Source organism: Megalobrama amblycephala, linkage group LG7, assembly GCF_018812025.1.
Source record: "Megalobrama amblycephala isolate DHTTF-2021 linkage group LG7, ASM1881202v1, whole genome shotgun sequence".
Classification (NCBI taxonomy): Eukaryota; Metazoa; Chordata; class Actinopteri; order Cypriniformes; family Xenocyprididae; genus Megalobrama; species Megalobrama amblycephala.
Window position 1 is genome coordinate 30,005,240 of NC_063050.1, and position 20,836 is coordinate 30,026,075.

At 37.1% G+C, this 20,836-nt stretch overlaps 1 protein-coding gene across 5 annotated transcripts; it reads left to right on the forward strand.

Annotated features, from left to right (window-relative positions):
• Window positions 1-91: 91 nt before the first annotated feature.
• arl13b (ADP-ribosylation factor-like 13b) lies at window positions 92-17,744 on the forward strand. Of its 5 annotated transcripts, none has more exons than XM_048196961.1 (11): window positions 92-1,021; window positions 5,564-5,634; window positions 5,731-5,980; window positions 8,694-8,799; window positions 8,977-9,179; window positions 11,492-11,606; window positions 11,693-11,834; window positions 12,025-12,144; window positions 15,803-15,871; window positions 16,023-16,100; window positions 16,377-17,744. In XM_048196961.1, exons 1-10 carry the CDS (start codon window positions 963-965, stop codon window positions 16,094-16,096), a joined length of 1,209 nt encoding a protein of 402 aa, XP_048052918.1. In that variant the 5' UTR covers window positions 92-962; the 3' UTR covers window positions 16,097-16,100; window positions 16,377-17,744. The 5 variants fall into 5 exon arrangements, with proteins under 5 accessions (XP_048052918.1, XP_048052917.1, XP_048052920.1 ...); XM_048196960.1 differs by lacking the exon at window positions 16,023-16,100 and having other exon boundaries at window positions 16,377-16,441; window positions 16,540-17,744; XM_048196963.1 differs by lacking the exon at window positions 16,023-16,100 and having other exon boundaries at window positions 16,540-17,744.
• The last annotated feature ends 3,092 nt before the right edge of the window (window positions 17,745-20,836 follow it).

The following is a 20,836-nucleotide window of genomic DNA, read 5'->3' on the forward strand; positions in this document are numbered from 1 at the left end:
CGTTGGCATTCTAACACATGCCCAGAGAAGAAAAAGAAGAAGAAAAAAAACAGATATTACTTTGTCTGGCAGACAGAATTGTGGCACCACTATGTTTTAAATTATTTACCCGTTTATGTTATGTGGTGATAATTACCTACAGTTTGCTACTTCTCCGTCCACTGGAGGCACTGTTCACTTTTTAGATTGCGTTACTTATAGGCAAGTAGTGTTGCCAAGTCAACTTTTTCTAGACGAATGTTTTTCTGCCACTTTGATTGACACAGTATAATAAGGGTGTCTGTGTAAAGATTAAGTTGTCTGAGTACAAACACATGTTGAAAGCTTACAAAGACCGTTTACATTTATTTAGTTTTTCATACAAACATTGTCACACAATTTTTAAACACTTGGCAACCCAGACCCTCGACGAAATCGTGGCTGCAGCCATAGCAGCCAGATTCAGCTTGGTAAACAAAGCGGACTGCTAGCAAGCTAACAGTTATCCCATTACAGTTTGTGCAAAAAAAACGGTCTGAATTTAAGAGTAAAGCATTTCCGGGGACGTTAAAACAGTATGTATAGTTATAGTCTAATTCGATTTTCCTTCTAAGGACACAATAATGTAATTCAATAGTTTTTATGGATCGTATGCAGTAGCTAACTGGTTAGCCTTCAGTGAGGGTGCATTGATTCGTGTAGTGAGCAAGATGAAACTAAACTCTATGGTCAGTTTCGTAAGTGACGGTTTGATAATTAGTATATCTTAGTTGACCATGTTTAGATTATTTTGCCCTTATTCTCTGGTAGAATGACATAACAAAATGTCTTTTTTAAGTAAATCACGAGTCGCCCAGATAGGCAGATAAGAGGGTACTAGCAGATAACGGTTTGATTTTAAAAACACAAATTAGCCAGGAATTTTAGTAATCAGCCAAGACGGCTGTCATTAAATAAGTCCTAGTTCAAGCACTTAGGGTGAAATGTTCAATCTGATGGCGAACTGCTGCAACTGGTTGAAACGATGGAGAGAACCTGCAAGGTGAGTGTCTATAACTCAAAGACAGTAAGATACATTTACTAACTTTTCTGAGCAGACCTGTCAATTCCTGTAATGTGCAACTGTGTATATGTTATCTAACAGTGTTTATACAGTGTTTCCAGTTTGTATTTGGACACGTAAGCCACACTAAAAATTGCCATGGGTGGTTTTTGACTCTTAACTATGCGACTGTCTTCTTTATACTGTTTGTCATTGTTTTTATTCATGGCAACAAAAAATGACATGGCTGATGATGTGATGAGTGCATTTGAGTTTTTTACTATTTTGTTTTGCAGTGGGAAGTTTAATGTGAAACTTGTGTAATGTGTAAAATGCATCATTTGAGGAAAAACGTTTGGGAATGATCTACTTTTGAAATAAAAAGAAACTTTTTTTTCCCCCTTTGTAATTTAATAATTTATACATAATATAAATTATCTAATCAAGTGGCATTTATTGTAAAGCAAAACAAAAAAAATTCTGTCATCATGTCCTTATCCTTATGGGACCTGTAGGTAGGCTATAATACTTTGGTGGATGGAATGGTTTGGATGGAACAAAATGGGGCTTCAGAAAATGACAGAATTTTCATATTTGAGTGATATGTCTTTAGTGTACTTAATACATTCACTGAAAAGTCCTTGAGACCAGTTGGTTAAAAAGTAACAATAAAAGCAACATTATTTCTAAGAAAAGGTCAATCCTAATTTATTTACATATGCCACTTGGTTTGGTATTTTGCATGGTCACACCACATTAGTTTGATTTGGTAGGGGAAAAAAAAAAGTTGTTCAAATATTTATAAGAAATTCATTTTTTATTTTAATTTAAGAGGTGCAGAAAATTTGTGCACAGAAGAGGTACATTCAAGTCACCAAAAAAAAGGCAACTTTGTGACATTTAAAAAACTACTTGTACTACTTATTTTATTTAATTAGTTGCCAACATTTCTATTTTAGTTTTTTTTTTTATCTAATGTTTATATTTTATTTAAGCTTTATTTTAATTAATGAAAATATTTTAAAAGTTTTAGTTTACATTAACAAAACTGTTTTTCTGGTGACCAAGTTATTTTACACAGTAGATTCATCATTTGTCATGAGGTTGCATTAATCCTAGTGTCATTTTCAATTTCAGTGTTTAAGTCCACTTTCAAAGAGATGCTGTATGCTGATTAGAGGCCCTACATGCACCTCTCACTATACGTGTTTGAACATGACTCACAAACAGGCATAGGCTTAGACCCAAGTGATAAATATCTGATTACTCACATCACCTGCTGTGCCTGAAACAAGATGCTTGACAAGCCTAAAATCTAAATATGCGTAAAATGGTTGATTGCACCTAAGAATCGGTCCGTTTAAAGTGGAGATGTCTGGCCCCAAAAGTGCCAGTGATGTTATGGAGACTCTTACTCTCCACTGACAACTAACTGTCTAAATAATTGTATTAATTTCATTGGCTGAACGTAGCGTGTCCTCTAGCACCCTGTCACTGATCTTGTTGGGCTAAGTAGAAATCCCCAGCTAATCCCCAAGATACAGAGCTGACCAAATGCCAGGAGAGACAAGAGAGAGAGAGTGTATCGACAAAAACAACCGAAGTCAAGGGAAAGCTAGCTGTCATCTTGATCTATTCCCAGTTTCGATGAAGGCCTCCTGGTTGCAGAGAACTGTCACCTGGATAGTGCGCTTGATGTCCCTGCGGCGCAAGTGCCGCAGTTAAGTATCTGTTTGTGTGTGTATGTGTTTGGTAGCCAAGGACTTTAGCTTTCCTGTGTGCATCAGTGGGGGCTGCGAAGTTTGTTTATGCCGCCTGGCCCGTGTTTGTCTGGCATTTCTTCAGAATTAAGCATAGGTTGATGATGGTGAGCAGAAAACACATGTCACTTCAGGATATATTTGTGTTACTCCACAGATGTCTTATTATTCCTCTTAAGCCTCCACTGGCAGCCTTGTAGTTTAAACAGCTGTGACTCTACAGCCCCGGACAGCTTATCATTGAATTTATATTTTTGACGTCAATTCGTGTCGGAAAGGCCACATTATTTACATTGTATTTTTGCGCGTAGTATGCTGAATCATCCTCTTTATCCCTGTGTGCTTTTGCCAGTCATGAGATAATGCATTAACGTACTGGCTTGGCTTGTCTTAGCTCACAGCTGTGGGTGAATTAATTCATCACTTAATGTCAAGTTTTTTTTTAAATGTCAAAAAGTTTAAAGTTGTCTTCATGAACTTTTTTGATGACTTCAATGCACCTCTTCTGTGTTTATAAATTTCTCTGTATTAAAGTTCATATTGATATTGTTTGGTACATAAAGTAATGGGGTGATATGTTTGTCCTGATATCAAAATGAAAAAGCTTCATTAAAATAATGAAATTCTTGAAAAGAAAACGTTAAGTGATTTGGTTTAATCTTAAATTAATAAAAATGTTCATTTCTTATTGATATCTGAAAAACTTTATTTTTTTTTTTCTACCAAATCAAACTAATGTGGTGTGACCATGCAGACCAAAACGTATAAGAAATAGACAAATAAACAGGAAAATATATCATAGAAAAGACCTGCAGACCTTTAGTTAATCTTTTAGGCAAGGTTAGTTCACATAAAATTGCACATGGTGTTGAGATTTTATTAAGTACATTTATTAAGTCATTAATTCCTCACCCTCAAGTCGTTCCAAACCCGTAAGACCTTTGTTCATCTTCGAACACAAATTAAGATATTTTTGATTAAATCCAAGGGTTTCTGAACCATACATAGGAAGCGACAACATCATTACACCTTTTGAGGTCCAGAACAGTATTAAAGACATCGTTAAAATAGTCAACGTGACTACAGTGGTTCAACCTTAATGTTACGAAGCGACGAGAATACTTTTTGTGCGCAAAAACAAAAAAATTACAACTTTATTTAACAATTTCTTCTCTTCTATGTCAGTCTCCTACGCTGTTTACATTGTGAATGCAGTGCAGCACTTCCGGGTTCTATGTCTGAACACCGTCGTGCTGATCACATGTACAGGGTTGGACAACACTGAGCCGGTGTTCGGACGTAAACACGGAAATGCTGCACTGCATTCACTACGGCCCAATCCCAATTCTATTTTATACCCCTTCCCCTTACCCCTACGCCTACCCCTTCCCCTTGCCCCTTGAAACAGAGTGTCAAGGGATAGGGCTGAAAATATTCCCCTAAGAAATGGGACACCACTACTAGACCGTTACACGTCATCATAAGTCGTCGCTAGCTCCTACGTCATAGATGCGGCGATGTTTATCACACACTTCTAAGATGCCATCGATAGCTGTAGTGATCTCTGTTGCTTGGGTGACAGCTACATACAATATTGATGAATAAGCACGCAAACTGAATGCACTTTTTGTTTATATCATGTAACGTACACGTATTTATGGACGTAACCACAACAAAACAATACATTAATCAGGCATGCGGCAAAAAGACAAGTTAGCTGCCACCGGATTTGAATTTATGTTGTCAAATCAATGCGGGTTTCAATAAAATATAAAAAAATATGTTGTGGAACTATCATAAAGTAAAAAACATTAGCAAACTTTTTTCATAGCGATTTTAACAAATATTTTTTCGGAGAACATAACCGTATACATGAACACAAGATTAAAGGCAACATAAAACAAGTGATTATTTATTACTAAAATACTGTTTACCGTAAAAAAATACTTACATTTATGGGTCTCTCTGCTCGCTGTGTCGGCCATGTTGGAAATTTATCATACCCCTTCGTCTAAAGTGTGGTCCCGAAAAATCTTCGTTTGAAGGGCTACCTGGCCCTTCCCCCTACCCCTTCCCCTCCAACCAAATGAGAATTGGGACACCCCTACCCCTTCACGTGAACGCGCAAAACAAAGGGGAAGGGGAAAGGGGAAGGGGAAAGGGGAAGGGGTAAGGGGTAGAATTGGGATTGGTCCTACGTCTACAGTGTAGGAGACTGACAGGCAAGAGAAAAAAAATGTTGAAGAAAGTCGTTATTTTTGTTTTGTTTTTGCACACAAAAAGTATTCTCGTCGTTTCATAACATTAACATTAAATCACTGTAGTCGTGTGGACTATTTTAACAATGTGGCTTTCTGGACCTCAAAAGGTGCAATGACGCTGCTGTGTGGTTCAGAAACCCTCGTATTTCATCAAAAATATCTTAATTTGTGTTCCGAAGACAAACGGAGGTCTTACGGGTGTGGAACGACATGAGGGTGAGTAATAAATGACAGAATTTTCATTTTTGGGTGAACCAACCCTTTAGGTCATATTATTATTACCTTTTATTTTACGGTTAAACCTCATTGCATTTTTAGTTAGTACATTTAACCTTTTTAAACTTTAAATATTTCTTTAAAATGGTATTAAAGTTTTTCAAAACTTTTTTAAGTACTTCATTGGCACAGGTGTTTTAAACTAGATTTTTCCTTTGCACCTCAAAGCGTTTTACAAAAAATCATTTCTCATTAGGTCTGTGGGTGATGCATAATGAAGTGATGCTGTATTTGTGTTCTTGCAGGAAGGTGACATTAGTAATGGTTGGACTGGACAATGCTGGAAAAACCGCTACAGTCAGAGGAATCCAGGGAGGTAAATCATCACCATAACATTTTCTTGAGTATTTTTTTATGTTTTGTGTTTTCAAGATCTAGGATCATTCTCATGATGTGTATATTTCTGTCGTAGAAAGTCCTTTAGATGTAGCACCTACAGTGGGCTTCTCAAAGGTGGACTTGAAGCAGGGGAAGTTCGAGGTCACAATCTTCGACCTGGGTGGCGGTAAACGTATCCGTGGCATTTGGAAAAACTACTACTCTGAGTCTTATGGAGTGGTGTTTGTTGTGGACTCCAGTGATGTCCAGAGGATCCAGGAAACCAGAGACACGATGGCTGAGGTTCTCCGGCACCCTCGTATTGCAGGCAAACCTGTATTAGTGTGAGTTTTCAGAACTTGACATGTTCTTGCCATTGAATGTGATTTAATGGCCAGAATAAGTACAGATCATCAAACATAGAAGATGAGATGTCTGTCAATAGAATCAGAACATTAGGCAGTAGAAAAAATTAATATACAACAAATGTATATTCAGTGCACTTCAAAGATCTATATATAAACCGTCTATAAAATGTGTTCTAATTGATTTGTTGTGTAATAACCTTAATTGACAATCACTCAGTAAAGCTTTAAAGGTGTGCTGACCAAATGATCTTAAAAAAAAAAAAAAAAAAAAAAATCCTGGGTCAGTTTAATCCAATAATCAGGCATCACAGCTGCCAAATGGGTGTGTCTGAATGTGACATTTATTTATCGCCATAATGTATTTAAAGAGAAAGTAATTATTGCTGGTCTTCAATGAAACATGCAAGTTACTTTAATGCATTTACACCAGTAAATAATGAGGTTTTATGCTGATATTGTGCAAAATCCCACTTTGCCTATGGCGTACGTACATACTGATGAGATATGCAGATTCGTGTTTAGAAAGGTGTAAAGTGAAATACCCCACCTTCACATACCGCCTTATGTGTACTGGGGAAATGAAAAAGGCTTTTGTTCAGGTGGCTGGAGTCTTTTTTTTTTTTTTTTTCTTTTTTTTCTTTGGCTTTAGTACTATTCTGGCTTATGAACATTGCATTTTGTGAAGCACATCCCCATTGATACATTCAGCTTACTACTCCACCCTGTGGACGCCTCTACAATTTTGCATGGTCCAGTAATACAACCTGACAGACTGATTACAGTGGTACACCTGTAAAAAGATCTCTGCACCCGGGGGCCCATCCTCAATTTCCCTTAGCATCTGAGATAATATACAGTGGTCAGCGTAAATGAGTACACCCCCTTTGAAAAGTAACATTTTAAACAATATCTCAATGAACACAAAAACAATTTCTAAAATGTTGACAAGACTAAGTTTTATATAACATCTGTTTAACTTGTAACATGAAAGTAAGGTTAATAATATAACTTAGAGAACAAAATTTTCAGTTTTACTCAAATTAGGATGATGCAAAAGAGTACTTGTAGCAAAAGTGGTACAAAAATTTTAAAAAGATGGAACTGCAACCATCTCACAGAAACGTCCAGGTCATCCACAGAAGTTAACACCTCGACAGGTTTGAAGAAAATCGGCATGCAAGTTCACTGCAGTTATCTAAAGAAGTAAAAAGCCAAACTGGGGTGACTATTTCCCGTGATACAATACGGCGTACTATGCAGAGGAATGGCATGCATGGGTGCCGTCCACGAAAGAAGCCTCTCCTAAAGCCCAGGCACAAAAAAGCCCATCTAGAGTTTGCCAGAGCCCATGCTGACAAAAATGAAGACTACTGGGACTCTATACTCTGGAGTGATGAGACCAAGATAAATGTTTTTGGAACTGATGGCTTCAAAACTGTATGGCGTCGCAAAGGTGAGGAATACAAAAAATGCATGGTGCCTACAGTGAATCATGGTGGTGGCAGTGTCCTTATGTGGGGCTGCATGAGTGCTGCTGGTGTCAGGAGCTGCATTTCATTGATGGCATCATGAATTCACAGATGTACTGCTCTATACTGAAAGAGAAGATGCTACCATCACTCTGTGCCCTTGGTCGTCATGCACTTTTCCAATATGACACTGATCCTAAACACACATCTAAGGCCACTGTTGGATTTCTGAAGAAGAACAGGGTGAAAGTGATTCAGTGGCTCCTGATCTAAACCCAATCGAACACCTATGGGGAATTCTGAAGAGACAAGTTGAGCATCACTCTCCATCCAGCATCCAGTCTCTAAAAGAGGTCATTCTTGAAGAATGGAAAAAGATAGATGTTGCAAAATGTCGCCAACTTGGTCATTCCATGCCTAGAAGACTTGGTGCTGTCATTAAAAATCATGAAGACCATACAAAGTACTAGATGTAGTAGTTTTTGTGTGGGGTGTGCTCATTTTTGCATCACCCTAATTTGAGTAAAATTGAAAAATGTGTAATCTAAGTTATATTATTAACCTTACTTTCATGTTATAAGTTAAACAGATGTTACATAAAACATTTTGGAAATTGTTTTTGTGTTCATTGAGATATTATTTAAAATGTTACTTTTCAAAGGGGGTGTACTCATTTACACTGAACACTGTAGGTACTGATGTGATCCTAAACAAGCTGTCGGCATGTGTGGTTCATGTGAATCCTTTGATTGGTTTCTGGTGAACACCCATTTTTAAATGTTTGCAGCCTTCCCTCACCAACCATGCCTGCCTGACAGAAAGAGGAAGGTGTTTAGAGCCAAGACCTTGAGTTTGCTGATGAGCTTGGAGGGTTTGATGAATGTCAAGCTGTAATCAGTGAAGAGCACACTCACATAATTCCTGCCTCTAGTCCAAGTAGAACAGGGCAGTGTGCAGCAAATGTGCAATGCATCATCTGTATATCTGTTGGAGCATTGGACAAGCTGCAGTGGGTCCAATTAACTGAGGGAGTGAACAGCAGATGAAGTTTTTGACTAAATATAGCTTGTTAAGTGTGCTAATAAGTCAAGAGTTCCCTATAATACAAGGCTAATCATTCAGTCCACCTCAAGTGCAGACCTTAGGACATTTGTTTGTGACAGCTTACCTAGTAACCTGCACACCTAGTGACCAGCTTATGTTCTTTTGTTGGCTTTCAGACTGGCTAATAAACAGGACCAAGATGGGGCATTGGCTGAAGCAGATATCATCGAGACCTTGTCATTAGAGAAGCTCGTCAACGAGAATAAATGCCTCTGTCAGATTGTGAGTTAATATTTAAACAGTTTATATTAATCAGACACCAGTTTGAGTTTGTAATTAATGTGGAAATAATGAGTGGTGATTTTTATATTTATAATTTTAATTCATCTAATTACATGACAGAAATGTTGCAAAACAATCATATAAAACTGAGCTAAATGTTGTTCCCTTTACTCTCAGGAGCCCTGTTCTGCTGTGTTGGGTTATGGTAAGAAGGTTGACAAATCCATCAAGAATGGCCTTAACTGGCTCCTGAATAACATTGCCAAGGACTACGAAGCAATTTCAGAGCGTGTGCAAAGAGATACAGCAGAGCAGAAGGCTCAGGAAGAACAAGACAAGAAGGAAAGAGCAGAGAGAGTTCGGCGGATCAGAGAGGAGAGGTCAGTGATCTAACAGGACTTTTTACATGGATTGCCATGCTGATCCCCATCTTTTCCAGATATGTCAGGCGCGACATAGTCATTAAGAATAAGTTCTGAAATGAGTTAATATCAACTAAGCTGGTTTTATTTGCTTTTATAATCAAACATGTATTCATAGTTACTGTATTTTTCTTTGTTTTACTGCAGAGTAACTACTTTAAAGTCAGTCAAAATTGATTGATGTTATGTATTATATTGTGAATGATTCATGCCTATGTTTATTTTTTGTTGTCGTAATGTTTAATCTAAACTCGATCTTCCATGCAAGTGACAGACTTCTCTCTAGTGACATGCTAGACTTTTCCAAACTTTTAGTCTGCATAAACCCTGCCCCTTGAACAGTTGTCTGCAAGATCTCATTCATTTGAATGCAACACTTTAGGCCCCGATATATGGCAAAGTTTTTTCATTCTTCAGTTAGGGGTAAAACGAAGTTCGAAATACGTGACCAGTTAGCAAACACCTGACACCGCCCACACTGCTGAGAGTGACAGTTAGATGGATATGTAAATATGTGCTGTGCGTTTTCCTCTCAACACACGACAAAATTCAGAAAACAGAAAGCATTTTTTTAATAAAGCATAAGAAAAGCATCTGATCATAGCTACGTGGATATGTTTGCTCGACCTCTGCAATTCAGCACTCTAGTAAAGTCACATCATGTTTATTTAATATAGCACTTTATATAGTAGATTGCTTAAAATCAAGCAGCTTTACCCTATTAAACATGAAAAGCAGTGTCAGCGTCTCGTTTCATCAGAAGTACAACTTAATTTTCTACAATAAAGCGATTCTCCAGTTTGCTCATGTTTTTAGTCATGAACATCTGACCTCAACCGACTCATGAGGAAAAATGAACAAGATTTCAGCGTGAAAGAAGGTGGTGCCTCTGCACACACCAACCTATTATGTAATCGCACTGATCAATGGTAGTACAAAGGTGTTCAACAGCCGTAGTGAACTTTTCTGGAAAGTTCGCTTTGAACACCTCCAAACGAAGTTCATTTTGGCCTGACTTCATTTGAAATGATGCCACATCAGTTCGTTCTTCGATTTCGTTTGAAGTATATCGGAGCCTTTAGACCTCAAATCCAATTAACAGCCAATAGATAGAACCAAATCCCCACCATACATTCTTGCAGGTATTTAAAAAGAGAGAATTATACCAACACCACCATGTCAGATTCACTGCCGTCTCATCGCTCTTAGTGATCAGGTCCATCAGAACTGTGTCTACAGCAGAAATCACAATTGAGTTCAAACTGCGTAAGGCCACAGAGCTGTGTGTGTAAAAGGGAGAATAGAAGAGTGCTCAGGACAGAACCCTGGGGAACACCCATTTTTAAAGGGTTAGTTCACCCAAAAATGAAAATTCTGTCATTTATTACTCACCCTCATGCCGTTCCACACCCGTAAGACCTTCGTTAATCTTCAGAATGCAAATTAAGATATTTTTGTTGAAATCTGATGTCTCCGTGAGGCCTGCATAGGGAGCAATGACATTTCCTCTCTCAAGATCCATTAATGTACTAAAAACATATTTAAATCAGTTCATGTGAGTACAGTGGTTCAATATTAATATTATAAAGTGACAAGAATATGTTTGGTGCGCCAAAAAAAACAAAATAACGACTTATATAGTGATGGTAGTTTTCAAAACAATGCTTCAGGAAGCTTCGGAGCGTTATGAATCGGCGTTATGAATCAGCTGTTCGGAGTGCCAAAGTCACGTGATTTCAGCGGTTTGACACGCGATCCGAATCATGATTCAATACGCTGATTCATAACGCTCCAAAGCTTCCTGAAGCATTGTTTTGAAATCGGCATCACTAAAAAAGTCGTTATTTTGTTTTTTTGGCACACCAAAAATATTATCGTCGCTTTATAATATTTATATTGAACCACTGTACTCACATGAACTGATTTAAATATGTTTTTAGTACCTTTATGGATCTTGAGAGAGGAAATGTCATCGCTGGCTATGAAGGCCTCACTGAACCATCGGATTTCAACAAAAATATCTTAATTTGTGTTCCGAAGATTAACGAAGGTCTTACGGGTGTGGAACGACATGAGGGTGAGTAATACATTACATTATTTTTATTTTTGGGTGAACTAACCCTTTAAATGGCCTTTTTTATCTGATACACTCAGATGTACATCATAATACCGAAGAAAATATTTTTGTCTCTACTTTTATCATGACTTTAAAGTGTAATCTAACTTTAAATTGCAAACAACAGTTTGATGAAGATGTTTTGCACTGACAGAGACAAGCAGGAGCGAGAGGAGGCAGAGCGAGAAGGAAGGACACTGAAAGAGGATGAGCTAGACGATGTCAACATGCCCAACCCATTCCAGCCAATAAGCAGTGTTGTTACTGAGGTTAGTTGTCACATTGTTTCTTTTAATGCACAAGTTGGATGAAATCGTTAAGATGCAAAAATACTTACTTTATATAAAAATCCCAGTTTGAAGACAAACTAAACAAAGAGAAAGAGATCCAAAGACAGAGCAGTGAGCAAGAACAGTCAGCCCTTCAAGATGAGGAGGAGGAGGAAGAAGAGGAGGATGAAGAGAGCGAGAGACAGACCCCGGAGAGTACAGAATCAGGTAGGACCTCTAATTCCTCAAATGGGCTGAGAGTATTTTACTGAGAGTAGAATAATAAAGGTTTATTTTTGTATTGTCAGTTCATTTCAAATACAAGCTTTTGCTGTTAGTACACATGAAGAACCTGTTTGCCTCTGCAGTTTCTTGGAGTGGATGAAGTGATTGTAATGTCTCTGTCACCTTTAATCAGGAGCAGTGGACCAGACCAAAAAGAAAACTAGGAAATTACGATTGAAACGCAAGCATAGAGTTGACCCTCTTAGAGTGGAAGAAGCAGCAGCCAAAAGCCCCACCCCTCCTCCCCTACCAGGTAAGAATGCCTCTTTTACAACTAGTTCCTCAGCTATGAACAAGTAATTGGTAAAATCGATAAAAAAAAAAAAAAATCAGTTTACAATGGTACAGTGAGAAATACAGTTTCATGTGGCCAATTTGCCATACCAAGTGCTTTGACAAAGTGATTGTTCCGTTCAATATGGTTGAGAGGTTTTCACCAAGACATTCCTTACATTTTACTATTCTTATAATGCAAGTATTTCTATTTGCAAAACAACTCGTCCTTGCAGCAAGCGTGTCACAGTAAAACTTCTTTAAATACTTGCATCTGTTTATTGAACTTTTAAAAAAATACTTCAGACACTTGACATAGTGCACATGCATGTCAGAAAACAAGCAACAGAGGAAGGACCTCCTCTGGCTATAAGTTGTACCAAGTCAAAATTGCATTGTTGAGAAAAAAAAAAACACAGAGATGTTGTTAATTTTTGTCCAAATGATGATGAGAGAAAGTCCCATCAAAAAGATTTATTAAAGCTGCAGTCTGTGATTTTTCCTCTTTGTCGCCATCTCTTGTTTGAAACCTACAATTGCAGTCATATGCGGAACAGTTATCTGTACGTGCGTTGTGCCTCGGCACAGCTCGTCAGCGCGGATGAATCTAATGCTTGCTGTCAGTCACCGCACCCGTGGATACTGTATTTCAGAATCACAGATTCTGTGTATTGAAAGTATGACCAATATAAGAATTTTCACTGGAAAATATCATCTGAACAAGTAACATGTCTGCCACTTTTGTTCTGACCAACTGAGGAAAAAAGCATTAGGCCTACAATAAATTGCGCTGCCAATGGTGATTAAATCTAACGATCGATTAGCTCGGATCATGCCAAACCGTGCAAATTATTATTACTGTTATACTTTGTTCTCAAATCGTTAATGTTAACAACATCAGCATTACTATGACTACGTGTATATTAGCGTTACCTGTAGATTTCAATTTCTGTAGCCACTCAACAGTCCAAAGTCTTTTGCTTTTTGACTACGGGTGAATCTCCAGTTGTCATTGATGATTGTCATTTGGATCTTTCTGGATTACAATCCGCCATCAAAATGATGAGTTTAATTATTTCAGCTGCTGTGAGAAAAGGCTATAAATGATCCGTCACCTGCAGCGTCCTCACATGATAAAACTGACTAGCCTGGATTCCTTCCTTTTTGTTTACGGACGTGACTTAATGACGCACAGAGGAATTGCTGCATGCTCAAATTTCCAGTGGAAATCCACCATGTCACTCTTATTATAAAACATTATTACAAGCTTACCATTGTGAGCTAAGATAATGAGATAGTTTTGAACACTGGATGGTTATGTACTTGCTCAAAAATTGATTTTGGATCATTTTTAACCAAAAAAAGTTACAGACTGCAGTTTTAAACAACAAAAATAAAAATAAAAAACTTAGGTAATCAACTGGCAAGAAGGCAACGAAACAGACACAACAATACCTGACAATCAGCTAAATACAATAATAATTAACTAAATGATGAACAAGTGTGTTAATGGCATGATTGTCTATAGTAAATAATGGGTGTTGGGAAACTAGAACAAAGGAACAGGTAACTGAAGAGAAACAAACGAACAGTTCATGAAAATTAAACTAAACAAAGTTGACATTGCATTGGTTGCATTGATTACTTTTTTTTATTACATTCAGAAATAATGCAAAATACTGATAAATAAAACCAAATGTTTACAAACATTGTAATTGCAATAATCATCATGTATTTAGTTCCATTCTCTCCACAACAAATCCTTTAAAGGTGCCCTTGATTCAAAAATTGAATTTACCTTGGCATAGTTGAATAACAAGAGTTCAGTACATGGAAAAGACATCTAGTGAGTCTCAAACTCCATTGTTTCCTCCTTCTTATATAAATCTCATTTGTTTAAAAGACCTCAGAAGAACAGGCGAATCTCAACATAACACCGACTGTTACGTAACAGTCGGGGTGTACGCCCCAATATTTGCATATGCCAGCCCATGATCCCAACATTATGAAAGGCATTACACAAGGGCAGCCAGTATTAACGTCTGGATGTGCACAGCCGAATCATCAGACTAGGTAAGCAAGCAAGGACAATAGCGAAAAATGGCAGATGGAGCAATAATAACTGACATGATCCATGATAACATGATATTTTTAGTGATATTTGTAAAATGTCTTTCTAAATGTTTCGTTAGCATGTTGCTAATGTATTGTTAAATGTGGTTAAAGCTACCATCGTTTATTACTGTATTCACGGAGACAAGAGCCGTCGTTATTTTCATTTTTAAACACTTGCAGTCTGTATAATTCATAAACACAACTTCATTCTTTATAAATCTCTCCAACAGTGTGTAATGTTAGCTTTAGCCACGGAGCACTATCAAACTCATTCATAACCAAATGTAAACATTCAAATAAACACTGTACTTACGCGATTAGACATGCTGCATGACGAACACTTTGTAAAGATCCATTTTGAGGGTTATATTAGCTGTTTGAACTTTTTTTATGTTGTTTAAGGCAAGCGCGAGCTCCGTGGGCGGAGAGCGCAAGCAATTAAAGGGCCAGCAGCCCTGAATCGGCTCAGTTATAATTATGCCCCAAAATAGGCAGTTAAAAAAAATTAATTTTAAAAAATCTATGGGGTATTTTGAGCTGAAACTTCACAGACACATTCAGGGTACACCTTAGACTTATATTACATCTTTTTTAAAAAAAGTTCTAGGGCACCTTTAAAGTTAACAGTATTTAGTTCAGAACAGGAATGAAAAATATAAGGATAAAACAAATTATTTTAATATAAGTAGTAATAGTAGCACTTTTATATAAATTATAGTGGCATTCATTATAAACAACATTTATTATAAATGCCAAGCCTAAACACATCTATTTAAAGCTAAACTGAAACTACTGGCGTGTGGGAAATGCACTATACAAATAAACTCATTCTCATTCGGCACAAATCCATGTTTTGTGAACTTGACATTAATTGCGTTATATAAGAAGAAAACGCGACTTGTATTCTGGAAAATACAGAATGTCCAATATAGGTTTAGGTAATTTATTTCATTTATATTACCCATAATTACTTGAAATCCAAAATCCAATACATAACACAAATAATATTTTTATAAAAGCATATTTTATATAATAGCATATTTAATGGCATACTAGAAAATGAAGAGCAGTCCCTTTACTTGTTCATTAACGTTAAAGTTGCCATTTTAACAGAAGTAACAACATAGCTTTTTCTGTATTGTGGCATATGGAATTGGTGAAACGGATTACTGAAAATGGTAAAATGTAGAGTGGGGTTCTAGTCATCGGTTTGGGATTGGATGGAAGCAGTTCTGAATGCCAATTTGCAGTTGATTGTAAGAAGTGATTGGATAAGTCAGAGAGAAGTCTGTCATGTCACTGGAAGATTGAGTTATGACATTTTGATTAAAAAGTGAGTTAAAAACAAACAAAAACGCAGTGGTGAATCTGTTTTCATTACAACAGTCTTCTGGAAAGTCATTTGCTAAACATTAATTTTCATAGTCAAATGCCACGTCCACTAATTTGTCCTAGTTTTCTCTTTTGTTGCTTCATATTAATGACCCTAACAGGTAATCATTTGACATTTTTCTTTGTTTTAGTTGGATGGGCTACTCCCAAAGTTTCTAGGCTCCCCAAACTTGAGCCTCTTGGAGATACAAGGCATTCTGGTAATTGTCGGTTCATAGCATCTCTTCCACGTCCAGCATGTCGACCAGCATGCGCATCACTAACATTTTTTTTTTTCTCATTCTGTTTCCTAACCATGTAAGCATCTCCCATATTTCTGTCTTTAAAGCTGTTTTCTCTCCATCCACACAGCAAGCCTCAGCCACATCCTTCCTGTACAGTCATCTATCATCAGCCAACAGAAATACCACAGCCATCTACCTTGATATTGTACCTAATAAATGCTATAGCAAAATCTCCTTAACATCTCGCTTCCTGCACTGTGACTAATATGTGTTATTTATTTTCCTGATGCTTGCAGGAAACATTTTGAATGCGGCATATAATGTTCTGTGTCATGTTAACGCAGGCTGTGACATTTTGATCTAGGAATTTGTTTATGTAGTTTTAGCCTTGTAGTCAGTAGAAATTAGTTGATCCTTGATTTAAAAAAGGACATTCCTGATCTAATTTTTTTTCTTTTCCATTACTCTCTTTTATCGGCAGATTTCTATGGCAAACCTCTCCCTCCTGTAGCAATTAGGCAGAGGCCGAACAGCGATACTCATGATGTAATTTCCTAACACTACCTTTGCTTCCCCCCCCTCGCTGGTTCACAATTCTTAAGGGCCCCAACCAATCAAAGTATTGTTTTGTTCTTATCTTAAAGCACGGGCAGTGTAGCAATCTACGCAGATGTAATTGCCCATAAGCGAGGAACTGATACCCAATCGGCACACCCAGATGGATCACATGAACTCGTGCAACCAATGACTGATGGTCATCAGAAGCTGTTTCCTTGGCCAGTGTTTGAATGAGATGAAAGGACATGGACATTCAATGTATGACATATTCTTATCTTATAATGTTCTTACATTAGAACGGTTGAATATTTTGATTTATGTAGAGCCGTTTGTTTAGCTTTATCAAAATACTTAAAATCAGTATTAACATTTGCAACTTAATTGAGACTTTTTTTGTGGACCTATTTTTTAAGAGAATTGAAAAATATGTAAATACATAAAAGAGTTAAAATTTGTGTACTTGAAATTGTACAAACATGTTCTTATGGTTCATGTGCATATCTTAAACTCTTGTGCATATAAAATGTGCAGTTAATTGTGACACAGTTTGCCTTTAAAATATTAGAAAATATCTTTTTTTTTTTTCAGCAGCATCTATAGGTTTATACACTACGCTGTCTTAATTTTGAGAACAACATTCAAACTCTCAAATAGCACCAGCAACAGATAAAGATATCTTGAGAAAGTTAACTTTTACATGATTTGAAACATTTTGTTTGTACAAGCTCGTTATTGAGTTTGAAAAAGCTTTTTTTTCTTACATATGGTACATCATACTTTATCAGGGAGGAAAACACATTTGTCATCTACTGAAAGATGAAGTGTTACACTTCTAGTGTAACAATGCTCAACCTCCATATAAATATATATGTTAATGTATCATGTCATATACTGTAAACGCTGCTTTCATATTTATTATTTTATGCTATTGCGATTTTTATAATTTACATTGTTGTTGGATGTTTTTGTTGGATGTTTTGTTTTGTATTTTACCCCACACACTAATATTTAGTTGATGAGAAGTTCTGTCCATCATCCAGTTTGCTCTGCTTTCAGTACCTAAGCCTTTTGTAACCAGTTTACATTTAATATGAATGTCAAATTAAAAAAGAGAGAAATTTTATTCCGTTAATGTTCACTCTCATTCAACACACATCCGTGTCATCACAACTGTTTGACAATGCACAAATAAACATTTGCACAACTGTTAGCGGCGCCCTCTGCTGGTTTGTGCCGTAACTACATCATCATGGTTTTGTTCATTAAAACTATTAAAGAGAGCTGAACTGTGGAGATGCTTACTGTATGATTCATGGTAACAAAGAAAGAAAGATGCCTACACTTGTAGTTTCAGTTTTATTATTTGCAAGGATGATATTAAAATTTTTGGGACTTGAGATTAGTTTACAAAGCAGTGCAATCAGAAAGTGAAACAAAATGTAAAAGGTTTGAGTTCATGTTTTATACTTATTTATTTATTTATTTATTTTTAACTAGGTTTTAAAATATTAGCATTTATTGCCTCCATAGAACGCCATTACACTTCTTTCAGGTCTTCTTCCATTATTTGGCCTTCCAATTAGGCCAGCAATTGTAAGTCCTGCAGAGCTTCCTTCAACTATTATTTCTTTAACATTTAACAAATAGGCCTACTTTTGCCCAAAGAGACTTAAGCATAATTACAAGCGACTAACCCTAAACCAAACCCTACACCAAAAGTAAGTAGCCTACATGACTCAGTAAATTTTAACAAGTAACTACAACTTAAAATAAATGGTAATACTTTATTTTACAGTGTCCATTACAAATCTTACATGTAGGGGCAGTTTTACAGACAGGGCTTAGATTAAGCCAGGATTAGGCCTTAGTTCAATTAGGACATTTAAGTAGCTTTTATAAACGTGCCTTAGAAAAAAGAAAAAAAAACATTGCTGGTTTACATCTTGAGACAAAACAATGCCACTGAAATATTTAAGATATGTCAGGTCAAGTTGCTTTCAGCTCAAACATGCATTTTAGTCCGGAGGGCTGTTTCATAAAACAAGATTAGAATACAAGCCAGGCTTATTTTAGTTAGTCAGAATTATTGTCAGTGAATTCATAAAGCAAACTTAAATTAGTTCAAACTCAGTTACTCTGGCAACTTATGCTGGGAAACTAACCCGGGGCCAGTTGCATAAACATAGCCATCATGTTAAGATTGTGTCTTGAGAACTAGTATGACTAACTAGCAGTTAGTTAGAGGTAATCATTCTTACTGTTCGGTGTCAAATTAGACCAGTCCACGTTTTTTATGTAACTGACTTAAAAAAGTTATGAACAGTTTTAAAGGGGAAAAAAAAAAAAAGACTACTTGTAAGACTAGTCTTAGCAGTTTATGCAACTGGCCCCAGGCTAAGCTGAGCTCCTCTAGCACTGAGTAATAGGACTGCAATGATATACAGCTGACTCTCTTACATACAATTATTTGACTTTATTAACCACTATTAGTCCAAAAATAATTAAACAGTATACAGAAAATCAACTAAAATAAGGCTACAATGATAAATGATACAATACAATACAGACCTACGAACTTGTTCCATTATATATATATATATATATATATATGCATGTCCACTTTGTAGACTTGTTGGGACAAAGTTGGAGACATGTTTTTTGCATTTTTGCATCAATCTCAAACTTGTCAAAATCTTCTCATAGACTCTACGTAATCCCTCAACGAGCTGACCAAATTAACAGCAGTACATAAATCTAGGTCAACTGCCTGTATTGCAGTACTAGTCTTGTGGAAACGCTGCAGTATGTTATTCCACATATTACACAGAATGGCATTCTCTAGCTTGTCCATCTTCACATACAGTGTCCTGGCTTCATCCCGTGCAGTAAGACATTGGTTTGTGTCATTACTAATCTTTTGCAGCAACTCCTGGATCCTGGCGTAATTCTAGTGCAGTGCTTTTGTTGCTTGCGCGTGAGATGACCATCTAGTGTCTGAAAGACATTTCAAAATATCAATCCTCTGGTTGTCATTTGGCTGTAAACCTGCTGTAATTGTCTGCCAACGGGATGTGAATTTGGAGGAAAAATTAAAAATTGTCTGCACTAAATTAAGGCAGCAGTTAACACTATTAACTCCCACTAAATTGAGTGTGTGTGCAGCTCACGGTACCCACTCGATTGATGGGTTTCCCTGTTTAATGAGTGTTTGTAGGCCACTGTAAACACCAGACATGTTGGCTGCGTTGTTGTAACATTGGCCTCTGCAGTTACTGATATCAATACCCATGTCTTGTAAAACACCAAGGACAGACTGGCAGAAACTTGATAAAACGCTCTGTGATGCAGCCATCAGGTGCCACATATGGCATGATGAATGTAAGTTGGTCGGTGTGTGTAATGTCAGGAGTGGAATCAACACTAATCAAAAAGTACTTTGCCACTTTAATTTGACCGATTATCTCTGCGAGGACCTGTTCTCCCAGCAGTTAAATCAATTCTAGGCATGTTGTTGATGAGAGGTATGATGGCGTTCCCTTTCCAGCATTGCCATATTTTTCTGTATGCGATTTCAAAAAGGGATCAAACTCGTTGATAACTTCCAGCACACCCATAAAGTTCCCATTATCCAGTTGCCCAAAAACTTCACTGTGTCCCCTAAGCAGTAGTCCTCGCTCTGCTAAAAACTTCACCACCGCAACCACCCTCTTTAAAACCTCGGCCCAATATTCACATTCATTGTCAAATTGTTTTTTCAGTTCTGAATCTATCTGCCCACCATCAGCACAGCGCGTAACATACACAAGCATTGCCTTTCTGTGGCTTTCTAATCCTTCATGTTCAGCTCGGCGCACAGCTGCATTTTTCCAATCACTCTAGCCAGCTGTCAGAGCAGACTGAATGTCACTGCCCCAAAATAATTTACATGAGAAACAAAACACGGTGCCTTTTGAGGGGGAATAAAGCAGCCATTCTCTTGGCTGAGTTTCACCATTTGCCAGTTACCTTTAAACCAGGGTTTTGATAAAGTACCATTTATGTTTTTATAGGCCTATATATATATATATATATATATATATATATATATATATATATATACACACACACATGTGCACATGAACTTTAATGACATGCCATTCTTAATCCGTAGGGTTTAATTTGGAGTTGGCGCACCCTTTGCAGCTATAACAGCTTCAACTCTTCTGGGAAGGCTTTCCACAAGGTTTAGGAGTGTGTTTATGGGAATTTTTGACCATTCTTCTAGAAGCGCATTTGTGAGGTCAGGCACTGATGTTGGCGGGAAGGCCTGGCTTCCAGTCTCAGATCTAATTCATCCCAAAGGTGTTCTGTCGTGTTGAGGTCAGGACTCTGTGCAGGCCAGTC

Bases quoted from the DNA above. Each gene is read 5' to 3' on its own strand.
- arl13b (XM_048196960.1), top strand. From the start codon at position 963: ATGTTCAATCTGATGGCGAACTGCTGCAACTGGTTGAAACGATGGAGA. The intron at 1,022-5,563 runs GTGAGTGTCTAT...GTGTTCTTGCAG, and splicing joins CGATGGAGAGAACCTGCAAG to GAAGGTGACATTAGTAATGG. The intron at 16,442-16,539 runs GTAATTTCCTAA...CTTATCTTAAAG, and splicing joins CGAACAGCGATACTCATGAT to CACGGGCAGTGTAGCAATCT.